Source organism: Macrobrachium nipponense, chromosome 11, assembly GCF_015104395.2.
Source record: "Macrobrachium nipponense isolate FS-2020 chromosome 11, ASM1510439v2, whole genome shotgun sequence".
NCBI classification, from domain to species: domain Eukaryota; kingdom Metazoa; phylum Arthropoda; class Malacostraca; order Decapoda; family Palaemonidae; genus Macrobrachium; species Macrobrachium nipponense.
The window spans coordinates 84,461,764-84,479,771 of NC_061087.1; the positions used below are offsets into that span (position 1 = coordinate 84,461,764).

At 42.2% G+C, this 18,008-nt stretch overlaps 1 protein-coding gene across 7 annotated transcripts in view; it reads right to left on the reverse strand.

Annotated features, from left to right (window-relative positions):
- LOC135206702 (neuroplastin-like) overlaps nt 1-18,008 on the reverse strand; it is a 106,800-nt gene that overhangs the window by 66,539 nt on the left and 22,253 nt on the right. For 6 of the 7 annotated variants that reach the window (XM_064238127.1, XM_064238137.1, XM_064238172.1 and 3 more), the window contains one exon: nt 13,405-13,443. In XM_064238127.1, coding sequence (XP_064094197.1) covers nt 13,405-13,443 — 39 coding nt within the window. The other variant, XM_064238158.1, reaches the window with a different exon arrangement.

Genomic DNA, 18,008 nt, shown 5'->3' on the forward strand with positions numbered 1-18,008 from the left:
GATCAAGCACCAGCCTAATTCCTTCCTCATCATTCCAGAGAGGAAAAGGATTTAGGACTGGAAGCAGACCTCCTTCATTCTCTAATGGTGAGAGGGAATGCAAAACTGTACCAAATGGAGGGTTCTATGGTAACAACAGGACACTGAAGAGGACTAGCTCTTAGCCATACAGCAGCAGTGAGAGAGAGCTTGACTGAGCATCTTGAAACTCTGAATGAACTCCTTGTCCAGAAAAATGGTATTCTTCTAGTTGGAAACACCCTAACAAGCAAGGAATGCGGCGGACCTACGAAAATCTTTCTCTCTCCTGGAAGAACAAGGACTTCGAGCAGTGAAGATTATTCACAGGGAAAGCCGCGGTCCTATTCCTGAAATTTCCTGAAATCAATGTGCTCATGAAACAGTGCAAAGATCTCTGCTAAATGAAAATCAAGGGTATTCCTATCCAAAAGAAAAACTCAAGTTTTTCCAAGGCACAAAACTCCCCGAAGGAAGATTCGACAGGACCCAACGAAACTTTCCTCTACTACTTAAGTGTATGACAAGACGATCCGAGGATTGATCTCGAGATACCAATGCTAGTAGCTGAATAAAAAAAAAAAAAAAAGACAAACTCATTGGGATTCTTTCAGTCAGTTTTGCACTTCTCGGAACAACCGAGAGGGTCAAAAGAACAGGTAAGGAGAAGACAAGGCATTCCAACCTGTATTGCTTGAAGAACCACTGGGAGGGGTAGACCATGGGCTGTCATTAATCTGTGATGACAACAGAAGGGGAGGGAGGGTACAAACCACCAACCTGAGGAGAAAGGAAAGTTCACTTTAACAGAGCCGAGCCTTTGATTTGGCTGATCCATCATATAGCGAATGAGCCAAGCCAGCCGAGATGATCACGCAAAAGCAACCAGGGACCTGGCATGGCAAGTAAGCTGGGCCAAGACAAGCGAGCCAAGCCTAACCGAGATTCTGCAGAATCCCTGGCACTCAAAAACTCACGAGCCTAACACGGACGGTTCCAAGGAATTTCAGTGCCTCGCAAAACTCCGGAATCTCATAAGAATATCATCAGGAGCCATCTCCTCTTGGCTTCCTAAGAAACCGAGAAGGGACAGGTACAGCACCAGTCTTAGATGCAGACTTCTAAAACTGGGACCAAGAACATGGCCTGACAAGGTTATGCCCTTGAGACTCACAGAATACGAGACTCCAGAATAGAATGTGAACTGGCTCCTGCCCTACAAGCAGGAAAAGCCAACAATAGAACCCTGCCTCCCCGAAGAGGGGCAGTCCCTTAGAAGTCCCATAGGACTTCTAACTAAAGGGAATCTCTTTACTGCTTCTCCAGGTGCTCAGTTGAAACCGAGACACCAAGTGCTCGGTCATAGACTGAGCACGTCCTCGAGACTCCCGAAACATGAGGAGAATGTGAATGGACTCCTGCCCCTATGAGTGGGAAGAGCCAACGAGGGAATTCTGCCTCCCCAAAGAATCCAGTAGGTCTTCTTATGGGAATCTCCTCACTGCTTCTCCAGGTTCTCGGCTGAGACTGCGGCACCAAATGCTCGGTCAGAGATTGAGGGACCAGACCACGCCCTGGCCAAGTAGTACTGGTGTAGTACTGGCTCGAGAGCCACGACTCTTTCATGTCCTGGGTCTTTCTCTCACCCGTGCCTAAACCAGGATGGTGAGAGGTATCTCTGCCACTGGTTCAGGATGCTTGAGACTTCTTAAAAAATCAAGCTATGAGTGCCTTGGCTAGGCTGAGACCCTGACACAGCACCAATCTTAAAAGTGGACTCCAAGGAACTGGCCGCAGGAGGACAAACCTAAGTCTGCACGCCCAATGGCTCTCGAAAATACAAGACCCTGTAAGATATGCAATTCTGTTCCTGAGCCTGAAGGCTGGGAAGAACTGAGAGAACCCATTGCCTTCCTGAAAGGAGGCAGCTCCTTAGAAGCCCCATGAACAAACTTCTAAGGGAGGAGAAGCAGCCTTATTCTTCCTCAACCGATGGGCTTTGGAAGAAGGGTAAAAAACAGCAGAAGACACAGGCAAGGATATGTTTGAAAAAGGTGCTCATCTCACAGGACTTCTTCCTAAAGCTCCTCTCTGACTTTTTCTGCAAGAGGAAGCACAACCATTGCCAGGGCAGTTAGGGCAGAAGCACAACAGGAGCGGCCCTAGCAACACGAACATCAGGAGTAGCAACAGGAGTGACCAGGCCAGTAGCAGCAACAAGAGAACATACAGTAGCAGCCCGGCTGACAATAGCTACGTCAGTAACAGCAACAGGAGCAATCAGGGCAGCTGCGGCAGGAGGCACAGCAGGAGTAGATAGAAAACAGATACAACAATGCAGTGCCATAGCATAAAGGGGCGGCAAAGTTGAAAATCCTAAAGGAAAGGAAAACTAACAATGAAAATCCAGCTATCTAATGCTGCGCCTATGATGCTCACTGTGAACCTGAAGAAAAAAGCAAAAATGATTAGTAGAGAAGGCCTCCACTCACTTCGAGGATAATTGCCCTACGAAGCAGGGGGAGGCCCTTGTAAAGAGTTCACTTGGCCACCAACAACCATCTCCACTACTCGCCCGACAAATGAGTGAAGCGGGTGAAGGAGAAATCTCTCCCAAAGGAGTGAATGCCATAAGGAAAGATTACCATAAGAGAGAAATGAGGACGAAGGGGCGGCTAATGAGGGTGCCGTTAAAAGCGAAAAAACTTCTGACAATGCTTAGCAACCCTCCTTCAAAGTTTCCTCCCAGCAAACTTTCCTACAGTGCATGCGGAAAGAGCAACCCCCAAAAAGGATTATAAAAGATATACTGTTGTGCCCTTACTTAGCAGAGGGTGTGAGGATGTGAGGGGATTGAATGTTACACCCTTGGCTGTCGGCCCTGAGACATACACGCTGGGGGACTGCAAGGCTATCACAAAACATGGGTTTGAACATTAATAAATATCAAACACAGTATATTCAGTTTATAAGAAAAAAAGAAAAGAAAAGGCCTCACCAAGAACAGCAAGTTTAATGACAGTCAGACGAGCTAATGAAAACACATCTACATGGCAGGATGGCCAAAAGGACACTGGAAAGCTTACTTTCAGGCAGGCAAGTATTCCTGCCTACTGGAAGGTTCTGGTAGGCAGGAATAACCGCCTGCCTAACCAGCTTGTTCAAGAGTTTAGTGGCTGTTTTCCAGCTTCGCTGAAAGTAATTCTTAACATAAAGGACTGTTGGTTTGTATATCGTGTAGGAACAAATACATTTCCTATTGAATTTTGGAAATTAACCTTAGTCCGTATTAATTACATAATTTTCCAAAATGAAGAGAGAGAGAGATATTACATAGGCTCATACATGAAATATACTAGAAGATAATATAAAAGCCATGACCATCCAGTATAACTGATAGGTATGCAAAACCAAACTGACCTGCCTGGGTTTCCAAAGATATGACACTGCTTGAGCCAAATCTATGTGGAAATATTTTTTTCTTTCACTATTAACAGAAAACAAAATATGAGGCAAAATGTTCAAGAAGAAAGCCACAGTGCAAGCCAAGCCCACAACCTTAATTTGACTGGAGCCACTGTACAGTTGCATGATTTCCTTAAGACAGAATGGAAAATGATCAGCACCCAAAACCTCTCCACCCAAGCTAGTACCAGGGAGAAAATAAGCAGTGGCTGCTCATGACTGCTGGTAAAACCTATTAGATTCACCCAACTCTCCATCCCATAGAGACAGTAAGAATTTGTTGCCAGTGAAAGCTAACAAAACCAAGAGCAAGGCTGAACTTGGTACCACCAAAATGTGATGTCCAGACAGAAGCCAGCTACCAGCATCTCTGTAGTTTTGTCAAATGCTTTGTTATTTTTCATTTTCAGTACATTTACAGTAATATAGTACTGGCATATCTAGTGTTATGTTTTTTTATTACAAGTCACTCTCATGCCCGTGATCAACACATGATGTAACCTTTGAGTAGCTTATTGCCTTTACTGCATTATCTTTTCAGGGATGCCCATTCTATAGGCACCAGGTGTGTTTATCTGCCTTAACTTTCAAGATCTGTGCAGAGTGGACCAAGGAATACTGGTTGAATTCACTTTGGTTAAGATGTGACTATACAAGAGGCAGCTTCCTCATCATCTGCAATAGGTAGTTTGTTGTGTCATGGCAGCCCTCCTACACAGCCTCCACGGGCTCCTGCTGGGTTTTTTCATGCTTGCTGTAAGCCTTCTGCAGTTGCCTCTCTGACTGTCTACTTGTTGGAGAACCTCTATTGGAGGGTTTGCATATCACAATTGACAAGGATCTGCAGATTCCTCCATCATCATCTTCAACCTTTTCCAGTGCTTGAAGCTGCAGTGGTGTCTGATTTCACTCCTTTTGGATGATGTCAGAAGAGTGGCAAATGTACAAAAGCAAGGAGGGGACAATCTCCCGGTCTTTAAAAACCTAGATTGTCCCCGGTCTTTAAAAACCTTATGTCCAGCCTTTATCAGGGAAAAGAGGGGGTAAATTTGTGATTAATGAAGTCAACAGGGCATTAATCCACTTGACAATAATATTCCTCTTTTTTTTTTTCGGTTTTTCAAGAGTGGAAAGTGATATGTTATTTTCATGATAAAATAAATTTTTGAACATACTCACCTGGTAGTTATATATATAGCTTACGTCCCTGACGTCACGGCAGAATTTCAAAACTCGCGGCAATCGCCGATTGGGTAGTCAGGTGCACCACCTGTGCGCCCTCTACCAGGTACGTAGCACCATACCAACTATTCCTCAGATCTTCCATGCCCATAGTTTCTAGAGGGGAGGAGGGTGGGAATTTAATTATATATAACTACCAGGTGAGTATGTTCAAAAATTTATTTTATCATGAAAATAACATTTTCAAACATCTAACTCACCTGGTAGTTATATATATAGCTGATTAACACCTTTGGTGGAGGGTCAGAAACAGCTATCATCGTTGGAATTGACATAAGTGTTAATAAAAACAAACTTACGGGTTCGTACCTGTTAAGGAAGCTGACTTTAATGATATCCTGTCTCATTGTGTCTGCTTTCCTTATGAGGTCCAGCGATCCACCCAGGGGGCTGAAGACCTCTTGGAGACTGTCAACCGGTCAAACCTCTATGTGACTAGACTCCCTACAATACTCTTGTTCCGGGCACTACTAAGGAACAAGTTGATCACCTGACTAAAGATCAATGATTGTGGAAGACTGCATCCAGTCTCCACAAACAACCATAACTTTTCAATAGTTCCAAGAGAAGAAAAAGAGTATTGGATTATGGGTTTTAAGGGGTAGACCCTTTTCCCACTACTGAAAGAGCTGCTACAAACGGACCCAGTGTGTAGCAGTCTTCATACAAAGTTTGCACTTGCGTAAGATAGTGCGACGCAAAAACTGACTTGCTCCTCCAGAATGTTGCGTCCAGGATATTCTGAAGAGATCTATTTTGTTTAAATGCTACCGAGGTTGCTACAGCTCTAACCTCGTGAGTCTTAACTTTAAGTAGCTTCATATCTGCTTCAGTACATGCTGAATGCGCTTCCCTAATTAATTGCCTTATAAAAAAGGATAGCGCATTCTTCGACATTTGCAGAGAGGGTTTCTTGACCGAACACCAAAGCCCTTCTGAAGTGCCACGTATTTGTCTCGTTCTCTCCAAGTAATGCCTCAGAGACCTTACCGGACAAAGAACTCTCTCTACTTCCTCACCCGTGAGATCCGAGAGGTTCGGAAATTTCGAATGACTTGGGCCAGGGTTGAGAGGGCGTTCGTTTTTGGCTAGGAATCCCAACTGTAGCGAGCAATGGCTTTGCCCTGTCTGAAACCTACAGTTTTGCTGAAGGCATGGATTTCGCTGACCCTCTTTGCTGTTGCTAGGCTAATCAGGAAGAGAGTTTTCATGGTGAGGTCCTTAAGGGATGTGCCTGTAAGGGTTCGAACCTGTCACTCATGAGAAACTTGAGGACTACATCCAAATTCCAAGATGTTGAGGATTGTATTCTTTCCTTAGTTGTCTCGAAGGATCTAAGAAGATCTTGTAGATCCTTATTATCAGATAGATTAAGGTTTCTATGCCTGAAGACAGCTGCTAGCATGCTCCTATAACCCTTGATAGTAGAAGCAGAAAAGTTACGTCTCTTCTTGAGGTATAGCAGAAAATCTGCTATCTGAGTCACAGAGGTACTGGAAGAGGAAATAGAGTTGTCCCTGCACCATCCTCTAAAAGTCTCCCACTTCGATTGGTATACCTACCTTAATGGTTGAAGACCTCCTTGCTCTTGCAATTGCACTCGCTGCCTCCCTCGAAAATCCTCTAGCTCTTGTGAGTTTTTCGATTAGTCTGAAGGCAGTTAGCTGAAGAGCTTGGAGGTTTTGGTGATACCTTTCCAAGTGGGCTGTTTGAGTAGATCTACTCTTAACGGAAGGCTTCTTGGGGTGTCCACCATCCATTCCAGTACCTCTGTGAACCATTCTCTTGTCGGCCAGAAGGGTGCCACTAGAGTCATCCTGGTTCCTTCTTGTGAGCCACAAACTTTTGTAACACTCTGTGTACCACTTTGAATGGGGGAAAGGCGTACACGTCTAGATGTGTCCAATTCAGAAGGAACGCATCTATGTGGATTGCTTCGGGGTCTGGGACTGGAGAACAGTAAGTCTCCATCCGTCTTGTCTGCGCTGTTGCAAAGAGATCTATGCAAGGGCGCCCCCAGATTCGCCATAGACTCTTGCAAACTTCCTGATGGAGAGTCCATTCTGTTGTCAAGACTTGATGTTTTCTGCTCAGGATGTCTGCTCTCACATTCTTTTCTCCCTGAATGAAGCGTGTTACCAGAATCACGTTTTTTCCTTTTGTCCAGAGGAGCAGTTCTCTTGCTGCTCTGTATAGAGAGACTGAGTGAGTCCCGCCTTGTTTGCTGATGTAGGCCAACGCCGTTGTGTTGTCGGAGTTGACCTGTACCACTTTGTTCCGGACTACGCTCTCTAATTCCTTGAGAGCTAGGAAAATTGCAGTCAATTCTTTCAGATTGATGTGGAACTTTACTTGCTCCTTGTTCCAGAAGCCCGAGACTTCTAAACTTCCCCAGTGTTGCTCCCCAGCCCCGAGTCCGAGGCGTCGGAAAACAACACTAGGTCTGGGTTCCTCTGCTCTAGGGAGAGGCCTTCCTGGAGCTTGACGGGATCGTTCCACCACTGTAGATAGTGTTTCATGTCGTTCGAAACAGGAATACACATTGACTCTAGTGTCTTCTCTTGTCCCAATGCTGATTTAGATGAAACTGCAGAGGGCGTAGGTTCAGTCTTCCCAAGGAGACAAACTGTTCTAGCGAGGAAAAGGTCCCCAGCAGACTCATCCATTCCCTCGCAGAGCACTTCTGTTTCTTTAGGAAGTTTCTTATTTTCTCTAAAGCTTGTTCGTTCTCAATGTGGACGGAAAAGCCCGAAAAACCTGACTCTGAATCCTCATCCCCAAGTACAAGATTTCCTGGGATGGGATCAGTTGGGATTTCTGGTGGTTTATCAGAAGGCCTAGGTCTTCTGATAATCGAATTGTTTTCTGAAGATTCTCCAGACAGTTGGCGTAGGAATGGGCTCTGAGGAGCCAATCGTCCAGATACAATGAGGCTCTGATGCGTTTCTTGTGTAGCATTGCTGCTACGTTGCTCATAAGTTTTGTGAAAATTTGAGGTGCGGTATTTAGACCGAAACAAAGAGCTCGGAATTGAAATGTTTCTGTCTTGTAAACAAATCTTAGGTACTTTCTGGAGTTTTTGTTGGGTGGATCGGGGACGTGAAAATAAGCATCCTGGAGATCCAACGAAACCATCCAGTCGTCTCGTCTGACTGCAGCAAGAACTGATTTCGTTGTCTCCATAGTGAATTTTGTTTTCTTCACGAAAAAATTCAGGGAACTCACGTCCAAAATCGGTCTCCATCCGCCCCGAGTTCTTGGGGACCAGAATAATCGATTGTAAAACCCCGGAGACTCCAGGTTCTGAACTCTTTCTATTGCTTCCTTCTGAATTAGCATAGAAACCTCTTGTTGTATCGCTAGAGTCTTGGACTCCTCTCTGTACTTGGCTGACAGATCGATCGGTCTTTCTGCTAAGGGGGGTTTTTTCCAGAAAGGGATCTTGTATCCTTCTTTGAGAAGCTGAATAGACCAAGGATCTGCTCCCTTTTTCTCCCATGTTTGCCAGAAATTTTTGAGTCTGGCTCCTACCACTGTCTGAAGAAGAACTTTGTCAGACTTTATTACTTCCTCCTCTGAAGCCTCTTTTCTTGGAGTTTTTTGTAATAGGTCTTGCATTCCCTCTCCTGAGGGATCTACCTCGAAAGGGCCGAGAACTACGTGGTAGAGGAGTGGTTTCTTTAAGTTTCTGTCCTGCAAAACTTGACGGAACAACTCTCCTTGCTGCTTTAGTCATCAGATCTTGTGTCGCTTTTTGAGTCAGAGCTGAGGATACTTCTTTACCAAACTATGCGGAAAAAGATGAGTCGAAAGGGGAGCGAAAAGCAGTTCCGCTCTCTGAGTGAGCGTTACTCCACTCGAAAGAAAAGAACAAAATTGGGCCCTTTTCTTCAAGATTCCAGCTGAGAAAAGGGCTGCTAGCTCGTTCGACCCGTCTCGAAGCGCTTTGTCAATGCATGACATAAGGTGAACGAGTTCTTCCGTTTTGGTAGACTTCAAGTTTTCAATTTTCTTTCCCAACGAACCCAGAGTCCAGTCTAGGAAGTTAAAGACTTCGAAGGCTCTAAAAATCCCTTTGAGGAGGTGGTCCATTTCAGAGGAAGACCAAAACACTTTCGTCTTCCCCATGGCCGTCCGACGAGAAGAGTCCACAAGACTAGAGAAGTCCCCATGGGAAGAAGCTGGAACTCCCAAACCTAGGACTTCTCCAGTGTCGTACCAGATGCTGGATCTGGAAGCTAATCTGGCCGGAGGAAATGAGAAAGCTGTTTTTCCCTGGTCTTTCTTAGAGTCCATCCATTCCTTCATTAATTTCAAGGCTCTTTTCGAAGAGCGTGATAATACCATCTTCGTAAAGTCGGATTCTTTAGAAGCCTTCCCTAAAGTGAACTCTGAAGGTGGAGAACGAGGGGCAGCTGGCACAAAACTTTCTGAAAAAAGTTCCGCAAAAACTTTCATAAGCCTTTTAAGATCTGCTGAAGGTTGTAGATCTGTTTGATATTCTTCCTCGGAAACGACTTGCATCTGATCAAAAGGAGAATGGGGGATGTCTTCATTCCTTTCTTCTGATTGAGACACAACTGATGTAGCGATGTCATGTTGCGTTTGTGCATCCTGCTGTCCAGTTTCTTGATGCCTGGAGTCTTGTCGTCCAGTACCTTGATGCCTGGTGTCCTGGCATCCTGTCTCATGACGATTTTCGTCCTGGCGTCTTGCTTCAAGACGTTTTTCGTCCTGGCGTCTTGCTTCAAGACGTTTTTCGTCCTTGCGTCTTGCTTCAAGACGTTTTTCGTCTGGCGTCTTGCTTCAAGACGTTTTTCGTCCTGGTGTCTTCCTTCAAGACTTCTTTCGTCCTGGCGTCTTGCTTCAAGACGCTTATCGTCCTCCTGCTGTCTTGCTTCAAGATGTTTTTCATCCTGGCGTCTTGTTTCAAGACGTTTTTCGTCCTGTCGTCGTGCTTTAAAAACGTTTTTCGTCCTGGCGTTTAACAGTAAGAGTAGCAGGTTGATATGACTGCATAAGAGAGGAGAGTTTCTGCTTAAAATCTTGCAGTACGGAAAACTGTGGAGCTTCTTGCTGCTGGGAACAGACTAGAGAAGTTGCAAAGTCAATCTCTCTCTCTTCATTCTGTTCGTCTTGAGATGAAAGGCCTGAAGAACGCCAATCCGAAGGAGGAGCAGGAGCATGCACTGAAGGCATCCAATCGTCCGATGCTTCCTTTACTCCTACCAAAGACGACGGCCGCCTGTGCGGTATCTTTACGTCTTATATTGGTAGGAGAGCAAACATCGGAGACGAAAAAAGGGAAGCGAACAGGAGTTGTAGCACGCACCGAAAGTCTCCCTTCGTCCGATCCTTCCTTACTTCCTGCCAAAGACGACGGCCGCTTGTGCGACATCATGCGTCTTGATTTGGCAGGAGAGCAAGCATCGGAATCGAAAGAGAAACGATCCGGAGTTGCAGTTTGCACCGAAGGTTTCCCCCTTTCCAATATTTCCTTGCCTCCTACCAAAGACGATGGTCGCCTGTGCGACGTCTTACGTCTTAATTTGGTAGGAGAGCAAATATCGGAACCTGAAGGGAAGCGCTCGGGGCTGCTCCAATGACTACATCCTGGACGCTCTTGACGTATATCGTCCTGGCGTCCAGTATCAAGACGCTCGGCGTCCTGGGATTTCCTTTTAATGGGTCTGGATTTAGAAGTCTGACGCCAGCCCCGTCTGGGTACTGCGTCGTCAGAAGACGAAGAAAACACTTTAACCTCGCCTTTCCTATAGCGAGGGTGAGCGTCCTGGGGATCGTCTACAGGTACGCTCGAGGGGACGACCCGCTCGGGAGCTAAAACCTCTCGCCTCCCTTCGTCGGTCGACTTTCCTTCTCACAGGGGTTGGTGAGCTTGGAAGAGGTCTAGGACTAGGAGCACGACAAGTCCGAGCGGCCGCACCCTCCACTGCACTTGCACTAATTTCACTATTCACTTTAATATCTCTCATATTAGACCATAATTTATCCCTGTCTTGTGCCAGGGATTCTACCCGTTGACCAAGGGCTTGAATGGCCGTCATCATGTCCTGTAATGATGGACTTTTACCTGTTTCTGAAACTGGATTTGGTAATGATACAACAGGAGGAGGATCAATAGGATTATCGAGGGATAGAGAACTATCTATTCCTTGACTGTCTATGGAAGAGCGAGACAAGGTCTTCTTCGCTCTCCTTATCCTATCCTTCTCTAATTTACGCACATAGCGGTAATATTCAATCCATTCAGTCTCAGGCAAGCCCACACATTCATCACATCTATCACCTATCTCACAAACTTTTCCTCTGCATTTACTACAAATAGAATGAGGATCTAAAGAGGATTTAGCAAGTCTAGTCTTGCAACCTTTCACACACATTCTCAAACTTGAAGCAGAATCAGACATGATGAGAAATCAAAAAGAGAGATCAAAAACAAGCAAAGGTCAAACCAACAATATCGAAACGAAATCAAAATCCAATCAAGCGAAAGCCAAAGCCAAAGTGTACTTCACCAAATAATACTGCAAAAGACACGGGCTATAACGAGCGAAGTTCCAACGATGTCACCGTAGCGGCGGCAGGGAAGATCTGAGGAATAGTTGGTATGGTGCTACGTACCTGGTAGAGGGCGCACAGGTGGTGCACCTGACTACCCAATCGGCGATTGCCGCGAGTTTTGAAATTCTGCCGTGGTGACGGGGTTCAGGGGGAACGTAAGTTTAAAAAAAAAAAGCTATAATTAATAAAAAAAAAAAACCTTTTTTACCAGGTGAGTTAGATGTTTGAAATGTCCATTTCAGCAATCGAGGCTATAAGGGGGCCCAGACCCAAGGCTTAAAAATCTTTTTTATTGGTTGTGGGATCTTCATCCTCCTAAATCTTCCATCAGGTCTCATGTTCATTCATGGAATCCCCAAGTTGTTGGCGTCCAAAGTTACCTGTAAGCATGTCTTCTGTGTATGGTGACCATCTTAGCTAGCTTATCTAGTACGCTCTGTAATAATCCTAAAGAAAAAGTTTTTCCTTACAGCAAACTGACCCTCTTCCTTCAGTCTTCATTCCTGACTTTTTCTGTTACCAAAGACTCTCTGAGACCTTCTATTCCCATCATCACTTCAAGACAATCTACAGCTCCATCCTCCCAGCTACACTGAGATTTAGGCCATAAGAATGGTGGTGCCAAATATAACAGAAATTTTCATTCAAAATTAGTTTCCACACAAACCCATCATATACAAATGGAGTTCCTTCCCGCCAGTCCATCAGATATGTTTCTTTTCTAGACTGCATAAAATTGTGACATGAGTAATGATGCTCAAGACTCCAAGAAGCACTTGCACAATAAGTGATCCAATTTTTCTTTGGGCTTAGAGTTTGCGGTGTCTGGGGGCATTTGTTGACCACAGATGTGGGCTATCTTAGTCAGTATGATAGAGAAAAACAATTTCAGTTCTAAACACTGACTGTATATGACTGAAAATCGTTGAAGGAACACAGAAGATGCAAACAACTGACGTTCTCATCCACCAAAGAATCTCTTCATTGTAATTTCACAAATCATTATTGTTTACTTTGCAATTTTGAAACATGGCATTCATGGCAAAGTTGATTTCATATACATAAATTTCAAAAACATAAGTCTATGACTGCTAAAAGACTCAAACACATGAAGTCCATATATGTACTATGCTATATAAAATAGTAAAAGTTATTTCTACAAGTCTTCCCTTTTCTTTCTTGAGTTTCAGTAAACAGTCTTCTAAAATTTCTGTTCCAGCTGTGACCAACTATTAATATAATCTTTGCAAACATGAACCCGAATCCTTGGTTCTTTGGATTTTGCACTGTTAGTGGTAACATTTTCTTGCTAAACATGTTTACATAAGTCACATTTCACATTTAATTGGCCTTATCTGATGTTTTCCTTTGAATTCCTCTCTTATGGTTTTAGCTTTACATCCCTACAAATGGATAACTCTAATATAATAGTATGTACTTCCCTCCTCAATTTAAAAAAAAACGAGAGAAAAAAGTGAAAAATAAATAGTCTTGATGTAACATTATGCTGTACACAATAAACAGCATTCAATTGGCATTTATATTACTGGGGAGATGAGAATGAGGAAAGTTTATTGTATATATGCAAGCCCAAGCCCATGGTGATTAAATGTGAATACGTAATTATATAAATTGCAATAATTAAATATTCCGAAATCTAACAAAATAAAACTCCTCAATACATTTCAATTCCTAAATGGATTCTTGGCTGATGTGCTAAACTTTAGTTAGAACAATATGTACTTGTATATCCCACTTCTGATCAAGCTTTGCATTAAGTTATACCTGAACACTAGTAATAAAAGTAATAATAATTATAATAATCATGATACAGTAGTACTGATACTTGCAATCTAATTTAAATAGCAAACTACAAAATGTTCCTTAGGCAAATGCAGCTAAATAAAATAAAAAATCAAATGAATTAATGCAAAACATGTCACCTCCCTTACCCCCCCTCCCCTGACACCACAGGTTTTCCATTATGTGTCCACTTGAGACGATGGTAATGGGAGAGAATGCAAATCACAGTGAACTTCCCTCTCTCTGCAACATAATGGTGGCCCTGGTATACAACATTCAGAGACCAAGACTCACCTTCCAGACCAATTTCCGAGCCCTGCACAATACCGGCACCTGTTGGAAAAGAGTAATTATAAATTCATGTACTAAAATGTTCACCTTCGAAAAGAATCAAAATAAATACCAACCTATTACACATTTGGAGAAGAATCTAAAATGGAATGCTGACTCATGTTCAACATTTTAAACATGTGAGCCATTCATTCTCCATGCAACTTTAAGTATAATAGGAAGTCACAACAACAAAGTAGGATTAGTTTTGTACTGCTCCTACAAAAAAAAAAAAAAAAAAAAAAAAAAAAACTCACATAGCTTCAATTGTAATATATGAAGACTTGATTAGTAAAGCTAACTTCTGAAAAAATAAAGCCATACACAACTTTAATTTTTTCCACAGACTTATATACTAAGAAACATTAAGTCACATTTCAGCATTTGGAAACATTATTAGTGTTTTACTTTTCAATCTACAAAATAAAATAAAATAAAATATGGTATTATGTATAAATCTCCTGATCAATCCTTATTAGTTACCTATTCATGGAAAATGCAGTATATACATAGTAGTAGTCTACTGCACTTGCAAATGATGAAATAAAATAACCCGTGCTGTAGCTGGTGGCAAGTGTAAGAACAAAATTCGGTATGAATTGTATTACACATAGTACAGGCAGTCCCCGGTTATTGGTGGGGTTACATTCTCGGCGGGGTGCTGATAAGCGAAAACTGCCATTAACTGAAACTCTGCGATTTATGGCATTAGGGATAGGTTCATTTTTAATAATAAGTATGTGGAATTCACTATGTTTCCATGCACCTTTACACTGAGGATAGGCAGACATTCTCACTTACTTGAGAATGTGATTCCCTAATCACTTCCCTTAAGAAGAATGACAGGGCATTCTTTGAAAGAGGATGGGAGGGGTCCTTTACCCACGTCCTTTAGACATTTCTGTTCTCCTCAGGTAGAACTTCAGAGCTCTCACTGGGCAGAGGACTCTCTCCTCTTCTTCAGACCCTAATAACTCTGACAGACTCTTAATCATGAGAGAACAAGGCCAAGGTCTAATTGAGATTCTTGTTTTTTATGAAAAAATTTAGTGAACAAATTGCATCTCCTCCAAAAATCCTGATTCTCCTATCCTTAGCTTGTAGTTCACTCACCCTCTATACAGTAGCTAATGCTACTAAAAAGAGGGTCTTCTTTGTCACATTTCTAAAGGAGGCTTCCTCCATTGGCTCAAAAAGAGGGCCTGAAAGCCACTTTAATACCTCATGTAGGTTCCAGGCCACTGATTCTGTTCCTCTTTTACTCATATCAAAAGATTTAACCAAATCTGTAATGTTCTGGTTTGCAGACAAATCTATTCCTGTGTGTCTGAAAACAGAATTGAGCATAGCTCTGTAGCCCTTTATTGTTGATGCAGATAAACCCCTGGATTCTCTGAGAGAAAGAGGAAAGTCTGCAATTTCTGCCACAGTTGTCTTATAAGACGAGATTCCTTTTTGTTTGCACCACATGCAGAAGATAGCCCACTTATTCTGGTAAACAGCTGCAGTGGATTTACGTCTACATTGAATTGCTCTTACAGAAGCTTTGAAAATTCTTTTGCTCTGAGTAATCTCTAGACAGTTTAAACCCTGTCAGAGCAAGAGAGGACAAACCTTGATGAAACCTCTTGAAGTGCATTTTTTTGAGCTGACTTATCTTCTGAGGAAGCAAACTTGGGAAGTAAACTAGAAGTTCCAACAGATCTAGAAACTACTCTTTTAGGGGCCAAAATGGGGCTATTAATATCATGGAAACATTCCTGTGTTAAAAACTTGTTTAGAACCTCCCATACCATCCTGAAGGGAGGGAAGGCTTTACGAAAAGTAACTTGTCCGACCAAACCTGTAGCATTGTGTCTGTCTCCAATGCTAAAGGATCTAGTACTGGGGAGATGAATGTGGAGAGTTAAAAATTTCTGTTGCAAAAAGATCAATCAATGGTTTTCAACACAACTTCCAAAGAGACTCACAGACCTATCATCTAGCGTCCATTCTGTCGGTATCACTTGATTGTGCCTGGTCAGCTGACCTGCAAGGACATTGAGTTTTCTTTGTATAACTTGTGATGATTATTGTCCGATTCTCCTTGAACCACAGGAGGTTCCTTGCTGCTTTGCACAGCGAAAAGGAGCACGTTTCCCCTTGTTTGCTGATGTATGCCAGTGCCGTTGTGTTGTCTGAGTGCACTGATATTCTTTTGTTGTACACCTCTGAAGCAAACCACTTGAAGTCTAAGTGACTAGTACTCAGCTCCTTCAAATTTATATGCATCTCCTTTTCTCCTTCCGACCAAATTCCCGACACTTCCTTGGTCTCTAAGAGAGCTCCCCAGCCTAAGTACGACACATCGGCATAGAAGTTTAGGTTGAGGCTCTGAGGATTAAGAGACTTCTTACACATGATCACTGGTACTGCAGAAATGTTAGCTGCTGACCTTTTCAGTGGTCTAGAACAGTGGTTCTTAAGTGCGACCACGGTGCCCACATGCCAGGCAAATTTAATGCGGTACCACCAAGGGAAATTTAGTCATCTTCCAATGGAAAAAGAATTCAAATGAGAGAGAGAGAGAGAGAGAGAGAGAGAGAGAGAGAGAGAGTACTGCACTTTATTAAGAATATATACATATGTATTGCAACAAGCTGACTGATATGAATCTTGAAGCAGCTTTGAGGCTTGCTTTGGAAGAGAGAACAGTACAAGAATTCCTCCTTTTTTCAAAACTGTTATCTGAAAAATGAATATCAAGATACATAGTTACTTGAATAATGAGTAATAAACTGATTGCCTGCACAAGAATTTCTTTTTAAATCATACCTAAACGATGAATATAAAATTGATTGTCTGCATCCTGTTTTTATTTTTTAGATTACTTGTAATTAGACATAGTATCTTGTAGGTACCTATAATTAAGCCATTTATGGAGGATGAGAACTTATTGCCACATTTATATTGATTGTCCTTATTGCAGCCATCAGCAATATCTCGTGGCAGCCAATGCGGCCACTGGAATAATCTGCTTGAGAACCACTGGTCTAGAAGAAACATTATAGCGACAATGTGCCTCCTTTCCGGGCTGAAAGCCTTAGAACTAGAGGAAAGACAGTGCACTTCTGCAAAGACACCTTTCTAATGGCTGTCTGCTGTCGGTGCAGGAGAATCAGGGGGACAAACTGCCAGCTCCTCCACTTGCACTTCACTCGCTTCACTTTTGCACTCCATAAGCACTTTCACTAATTGACCTAACTGAGACACTGTGTTAAACAATAATTTGAACATACTTTTGAATTTACTCTCCAAAGTGGCAATGGTGTTGGGGTCAAGAACCTGGGAGCTGGGACCAGGATTAGGAAGAATAGTGGGAGGGCTGGAAATGGGAGAAAGTGGAAAAGGAGACAATTAGAACGTTGATTGACCTATCTGATTCTTGATCACAATCCCTAAGTAAATGCCAAATGGCTACCAAAAAGAGTACGAGACCAATTTTCCAGGAACACAGCAAAGAATTCAAATTTCGAACCAACTGCTGACTCATAACCTCATGTATACCTGGTTCAGTTGTTCCTCTTCTTCCTGAAAGTGGGCAAAACTACATAGCTCCCTATTACAAAAAAAAAAAAAAAAAAAAAAAAAAAAAAAAAAAAAAAAAAAAAAAAAATTGCTACCACGAATTTCCAATTTTAGCTGCCAATACTAGAAACGGTTAGCTATGTAATTACAGTACTTGGTAGGTTACATATGTAAAATTAGAATGTCAAAAAAACAGAGGGAAGAGGAAATATTCAGGATAAAAAAAGTGTCTAAGTAAAAACGAAAAAATGTAAATGGAAACAATATATAAGTTAAAAAAAAAAAAAAAAAGATAAAGCTGAAACTAAAAATATATTGGAATGATGAGGGTAATAATTGAAAACCTTCTAAATAAAAGAAAAAATGAACTGGAAGATTTTGGCATAACAGAAGAGCCAATATAAATTATAATTGAAGAAGATAAAAGGGCCTGAGAAGGATGAAAAACTGAAAAGCCTTGGGACCATCTGAATAAGCAAATAAACTTCATAAAAGCAGCGGGGGTGCCAGGCCAGACACCCATGACCTTACTAGTAGTAAGTGTTTGTATGTATATGTGAAAACCTGATAAAATAAAGACAGGAATAGTGGAAGAAGAACCTTATAGTAATACTATACAAAGAAAAAGATGTATGCAATAAAGAAATTTACAGAAGAATAAAATTACTTTAGCATGCTATGAAAATATTGGTAAAGGTGTTGGAGAAAAGGGTGAGGAAAAACTCTTAAAATCAATAACTGTCACTTTGGCTTCATGCCAGCATGACTAACAGCAACAGCAACCTTTACAATAAAACAACTATAGCTAAAATATGGAAAGAGTAAGAGATTTATACCATACTTATATTTGTTGATACTGAAATGCCATTTGACAGTGTACCAGGACATACACATATATGTATTATAAAAATAAGAGCATATCAGAAGAACTAATGAAGTTAATGATGCTACGCTACAACACTACATCTAGTGACACAATGGCAGGTTTATAAGAAAAAAAC